This window comes from Trachymyrmex septentrionalis, unplaced genomic scaffold (assembly GCF_001594115.1).
Source record: "Trachymyrmex septentrionalis isolate Tsep2-gDNA-1 unplaced genomic scaffold, Tsep1.0 scaffold89, whole genome shotgun sequence".
NCBI classification, from domain to species: Eukaryota; Metazoa; Arthropoda; class Insecta; order Hymenoptera; family Formicidae; genus Trachymyrmex; species Trachymyrmex septentrionalis.
The window spans coordinates 585,608-591,856 of record NW_017306081.1 but is presented as its reverse complement, the minus strand read 5'-3'; the positions used below and the strand labels follow the sequence as shown (position 1 = coordinate 591,856).

General features: G+C 31.5%; 2 protein-coding genes across 2 annotated transcripts in view; one reads left to right on the top strand and one right to left on the bottom strand.

The window, feature by feature from the left end:
- The window catches only part of LOC108755574 (homeobox protein Hox-A10a-like), an 8,182-nt gene extending 6,856 nt beyond the window's left edge, over positions 1–1,326 (bottom strand). Inside the window, exons 1-2 of the mRNA XM_018498658.1 lie at positions 1,119–1,326; positions 353–651 (exon numbers count right to left, since the gene is read on the bottom strand). Coding sequence (XP_018354160.1) covers positions 353–651; positions 1,119–1,312 — 493 coding nt within the window. The 5' untranslated portion in view covers positions 1,313–1,326. The remainder of the gene's footprint in view (positions 1–352; positions 652–1,118) is intronic.
- A 3,716-nt stretch (positions 1,327–5,042) lies between these two features.
- The window catches only part of LOC108755578 (thyrotropin-releasing hormone-degrading ectoenzyme-like), a 10,930-nt gene continuing 9,723 nt past the window's right edge, over positions 5,043–6,249 (top strand). Inside the window, exons 1-2 of the mRNA XM_018498669.1 lie at positions 5,043–5,265; positions 5,923–6,139. Of these exons, the coding sequence (XP_018354171.1) occupies positions 5,244–5,265; positions 5,923–6,139 (239 nt within the window). The 5' untranslated portion in view covers positions 5,043–5,243. The remainder of the gene's footprint in view (positions 5,266–5,922; positions 6,140–6,249) is intronic.

The following is a 6,249-nucleotide window of genomic DNA, read 5'->3' as shown; positions in this document are numbered from 1 at the left end:
AAATATGAAATGCCATTTTATAGCAGAAATTCGTTAATTTCGTTTAAAGTGTACAATTTATGAGTGTCAGTACGAATGCATTAACTCGAAGGAAAAAGGTTATGCGTAATACATTAGGTTTTAAAAATAAAAAAATTTTTTTGAAAAAATGGTGTTTTATTTGTTTCGTTCGGTCTACTTTGTTGCGAAGTAATAACCGTTTAATTTAGTTTTAGACATATTATAATGATTAACCCTATACATATGTAGTATTATATATATACATACACCCCCCCCCACACACACACACAAAATATAAATGTTATTTTATAAAATACGATCTCTCAGAGTTGATGAAGAAATAACACATTACCTCGTTCTCGTTGGTGCGAACGTGTATTTTCTCCAAACAACGAATTCGCATGATTCTCATTGTGTTGCGAATCCTGCCAAGATTGATATTTGCTCTCATACTCGAGATCTATATTCTGCAAATGAGGCATTTCCCAAGTGCGAAACATTGTCCCCGTATTTGTCGTCACACGGCGATCTTGATTATTTTCGAATAATAAATCTTCAGGTTTGCTCAAAGGCTTCTCGTCTTCTTTTCCATTCAGTTGTTCGATTATCAGATGATAATCTGTTGCATCTTGTTGAGAATATTGCTCCCATCTTAAAAAAAATTAAACGTTATACAATACACATTTATGTATTGTAATAAGGTATATTGCACAATGACAATTACATGATCTTACGATATTGAAAAAGTAATTATAATAGAAACATTAATTAATTTATTTAATATTTATTAATATATATAATAATAAGTTAATAAAAAATATATATATAATTTTAGAAATTATGAGTCATATTTGTTTTTTATGGAAGTAAAATATTTGTTTTAATGCAAAATATTATAAAAAATATAATTTTTTCCTAAATATAACAAGATTAATATTTCAGTTTCAACATTGTTACAGTAGAGCAACTGAAATATACTGTGCTTCTTAAAAAGTTATCTTCAGAGTATTTTAAAGTATATTTTAGTTTCAATTAAATAAAATTCTTAAATATTAAATAAATAAAGTGTCAAAAAAGTCCATTAGTTTCTTTATATGTATAACATATGGGAGTTTTACCTGCACGTGCGATAATTTTGATTGCTGTCGGTGTTTTGAAGAAAATTGACGACGTAAGGCGGCGGAATTAAACGAGCGGTTTCGTCAGTTGCAATATCAAATCCGCCGCAAGGATTTGATGAGTTGCTCCAAGACCACCTGTTGTACCATGGTGCCTCACAACCTGTTGTTGATCTTGCATTCTGCCCTTCCATATGAAAAGATGATTGTGTTGGCAGGGTTGGTGGTAATTCGAAATTATCGGATGTCCGATAGCTGTACGCAATCGTGTCTTTCGAACACAACATAGTAACGATTAAAGATTTTGACAGTGTCAGTACGCAAATTCTTTATACGAATATCTTTACAAAGAATTGACAAAGAAAGATTAGCAAGAATAAAACAATTATAAAACAATCAGCAGTCAATTCGCAATAAATCCGCAATAATTTTTCAACGATTTATTCATTTAACGTTTGTTTTTTTTTTATTTGATTTATAAAAGTACGTGCTTAAAAAATAGCGGAAAGATATACAAGATCCTAATTACACTTATATTTGTTCGGAGAGAAAAATCTTTTCATAGAACACTATAAAAGAAATTAAATATTGCAATAACTTTTTTATATCTCTTTGCTCGTATTTTTTCGTTATGGTTCTTATATATATTTTCTTGGTAAGATTATTAATAATATCTATTAATTATCACTGATTTTGTTAATAGACAAGCACAGATTCACCGTAGAATCACTCCGTGCGCGGATGGATGCGAATTGCGTTAGTGCCTACTCGGAAATGTCAAATGAGCACATGTGATGGCGCCATCATAGGGCAGCGAGAATGTCATGGAGAACATCGAGAACGTCGGAGAAGAGTCGTAGGAGTAGGGCCACAGAAGCTCCGTAATCTTCTTCTACATTTCCTTCAGCTTTTTGGCCAATCCCTGAGCGTGAATCGTTTCTCGCAACCAAAGTGACTGGTCGGCGTTCGCGAAAGAATTCGAAATGGTGACACACGAAGCGGCCGTTGAGTTTTTTGCTCTGAGCTCTACATTTGACGGGGATTAAGAGAATTTTTATATGACGCATGTGAAACGCTGTTTTTACGAATTGTTTTATCCGCGTGCCGATAAATTTTCAATGCTATCTTTCCATGAGTGTCAAACTTTGGATGAAATAAGTAAATAATAGCCAATTAAGAATATATTTTAGATAATTGAAATGGTATTTAAATTTATTTTCAATATGTAAATCTACTACGAAAATTAAAACATATTTTGAAATAAGTTTTTGTATTTTTTATCTCCAAATTTCCAAATAATTTTTTAATCGATTATAAAATTAGATTAAGAAAAACTGTTATAACTAGTTCGTGTTTTTATCAAAGTTTGAATTCTTACTTATTTTAATACATATATACATTTTCTTTCATATATCTTATCTAGCACTATCAAATGTAATCCAGATTTCTTTCCTTATTTTGAAATACGATACTAACTTCCGACAACTATAAGACAAGTGTGTCATGTTTTATTAGAAAAAAAGAAATCATTTATTTCACGATTGTCAAAAATGTTTAAATTTTTTAAAATTTAGCAAAAGAAAAGAAATTAAATCTTGTAAAATATACTCAAGATTAATAATAAACATAAATCGATTAGCATAAACATTTTTAATGATTTACATAAGATTTCAACAAAATTTAATTCTTTTAAAATATTTTAAAATTTAATATGAATCTCTCCTGTGTTATTATTTATTAATTTATCATACATATAAATTACATTTACATATTTTTATTTTCATTTTTTTAATATTGTCACATAAGTTTAACTAATTTTTTACTAATTTATAAAATAACTTGTAAATATTAGTTTGTAAATATTTTTAGCTCCTTAACAAAGAAAACAATATCGTTAAAAGAAATTTAATCAGAGACTTTAGGAAAAATTTTAACGATTAATTGATACAATAGTAAACATTTTCAATCCTTGCATAAAATAATTTAAACAATGTATGTATATGATAAAATATTAGAAAAATGAAATTTTCTTGGTATATTAAATTTAATAATAAATGACTGATTCTTCTTATTTACGTTAACAATGTGCTTTTTAGAATAATATACAAATAAAATAAACTATTTTCTATGTAACTTAATTATTGTAATTGCAAGAATCACATTAATATATTCAATGAGAAAAATGCGGAGAAAAGAAATGAAGTTGTTTTCTTTGTCGAGCCGATTCATTCACGAATTCGTCGTCGGTGTTTCATTGAGAATGGCTATTACTCCGTCAACGAGAAGTCAATCTCGGTAAAGGCCCACCTAAGAAAACACAAGGGTGGTGGGAGGAAAGAGGGAAGGAGCGAAAAGTAACGGCTGCGCGAGAGTGAGAGAATGGGTGGATGGGGCACCGGTCGGGCCCTTCGACGCGGCACGTTTCGAAGGGTCGACTCCTTCTTGAGGGTCACGCGTCTCCATTAGTCATCGGCATTGTTTGACTTCCTCTGTCGGACGCTTGCACCCCCTCTGAATGCGGCTTACACGCGTACGAAAGAGATGCGACGAGAGGCCCACCACCTCATCGAAGTACTAGGCTATGGCTACAGGAAGCGAGATTCCCTGAAATATGAGACACTCCTAGCCGTGAAGCGGTGCCAAGCGGTCTGCGAGGGAACGCCCGTTCGGAAATGCATTTCCTGAATTTCGTCTTGCAGCTAGTTTCTCCAAAGTCTTCAAATAAGAATTGAAACACATTTAATTTAATTTTCGAAGCTCGCATAACGTCAGAGATCAATAAGCATTGTTCAGATGAATTCTGTATCTTTGAGTGAACTATGAGTATAAAACTTTTTAGTTTTATTTAATGACCGATTTACAGTTTACTAAAGATAGAAATTAAAAGACATAAGCTGTATTTTCCCACGAGTATTATTTTTCAAAGAAGATTCTTAGAAATAGACAATATCTCATAAGTTAAAGCCTTTTTTATAAAATCAAGTTCTTCAAGTTTCGTGGGACGTAACATGAAAAAAGAAGATCCCACAATGAACATTTGTTGCAGGCTCTCAGTCGAGTCTTCAGAATATACAATAAATCCATGAATGTAGGTGTCTGGCTTTCTCATCAGCATCCAAACGAGGATTCTCATGCAACTAATTCAAAAGTTAGCGACACTAATGCCGACGCATTTACGGACCATAGTCGCAGCACATTAAGTATACATTAGACACCCATGTGTCCGTCGCGATTATCCAATCAGTCTACTGAAGGAATTAACTGCGTGTTGACGATATATACAAATCATTGATAATTATAATATTAAATAATAAATGAAAAGAAATTGTTTTATAAATTGCAAGGAATTACAATATACAATAATTTAAGGAAGCTTATATTTTGTTTACGTTAAAATTTTTGTCAATCCATGAAATTAAATCCGATATAAATAAAATAGATTTAAAATGTGTACTTGATTAAGTGATGTAATTATTATATTTTCTAAATAAATATATATATATATATATATATATATATATATTCTCTTTAAACTTTTAGAGCAAATCTTATTCTTAAAGATTGAAAATTGAGTTTCTCTTTTTTAAGTCTGGCTTAATTTTCACTCTTTAAAGTAAGATTCCACTCTAAAGAATTCTAGAGAAGTATTAAATTAAATGTTCATTACTTTTAAATTTACAATTTTCTGCTCATATTTTAAGATCAGCGAATTGTTTTCTAATATCAGTCAATTTTGTTTGTTGTGTCTGTAATGATTAATGGGCGAAACGTCCCTGAACTTCGTCTTCGACTATTTACCGGAAGCCTATAAATTATAAACGCGAGATGACGGTGCTGTATTCTTGAAGACGCGTTGCATAACGAGACTCACACTCGTTAAGTCGTCACAACGGTCCGCGAAAAAATTTCAGGCAAATAGCGATCGACAGTAAACGTCAGAGTAAAGTACAGAGGAGGGAAATGGCGTACAAGTGTTTCTCTATTTTTGGCGGGCGTGTCTGGTTGAACCACGAGCCCTTGACGCGTTTTCTGCTTTTCGGACGCAGTAGCAGCTAGTTACCCGTCGTGGCGATGTTCGTACGATTGCTAAATCTTACGGGAGTATAGCACCCCTTGTCAATAAACATGGAAGACAACCCAACGCAAGGTAAAAGCAAGGTTTCATCGAAAGAAAAACTTATTAAAAGATGTAATTTATAGACGTGCAATATAAGAAACAAATATTTAAGAGTTATTTTAAAAGAATCAATCAGATCATCCAACACATATAATAACTTGTCAACATAGTATTTTCATAAAAATTGTAGCATTTTATTAATTTTATTGCAAAAATGAAATCAACCCTGGTGGAAAAATTTGTTCAAATGTGTCTGAAATTGTCCGAAATGTGGTTAAAATGTGTTTGAATTCGTTTTAAATTTCTCCGAAAATTATCGAAATATACAAATTTCGGGCAAATTATTGGATAACAGTTACAGATAAAATGTGATACTTATTGTCACAAATTTTGGCAATATTGTCTGAATTTGTCAGAATTTGTCATTTTTTAATATTTTTCGAACAGACTGTCAAATTTTTTCTTTCAGATAATAAAGACTAATAAATGGAATACTGTGTATTATTATGTAATTTTAATCAAACTTACATTAACAGACATTATCTACATACGAGATATTAGAATTGAAATTTGATAGCTGCAACATTTACTGTTATTTTTATTTATTCTTATTTTGTTGAATAATTATAAATAAAATTTATAAATAAGTAAATAAAATTTTGTAAACTATATGGAAACATGCTTTAGAAATTCCGGCTTACGTTAGACATCGTGGATGGCAAGTGAAAACGCGAATCGCGGTGGTGATACTCATCTTCGTTGGTTCAATGATCATTTACTGGTTCGTTAATTCGAGCATGGAAAATCGGCGGGATCGTAGACATAGGGGGTCGACTGATGGGAAGTCTCGTAAAATGGTTCATTTGGAAAGGCTGTCTGATCAAGTCTTACCGTTAGAATACACGTAAGCAGGACGATCAACGTATCTCCGATAATCTTTTCGATTATTGATTACTTAAATGCTAGAAATGAAAAAAAGTTCTATTCGCTGCAATCTTTGACTGCTTCCTCAAA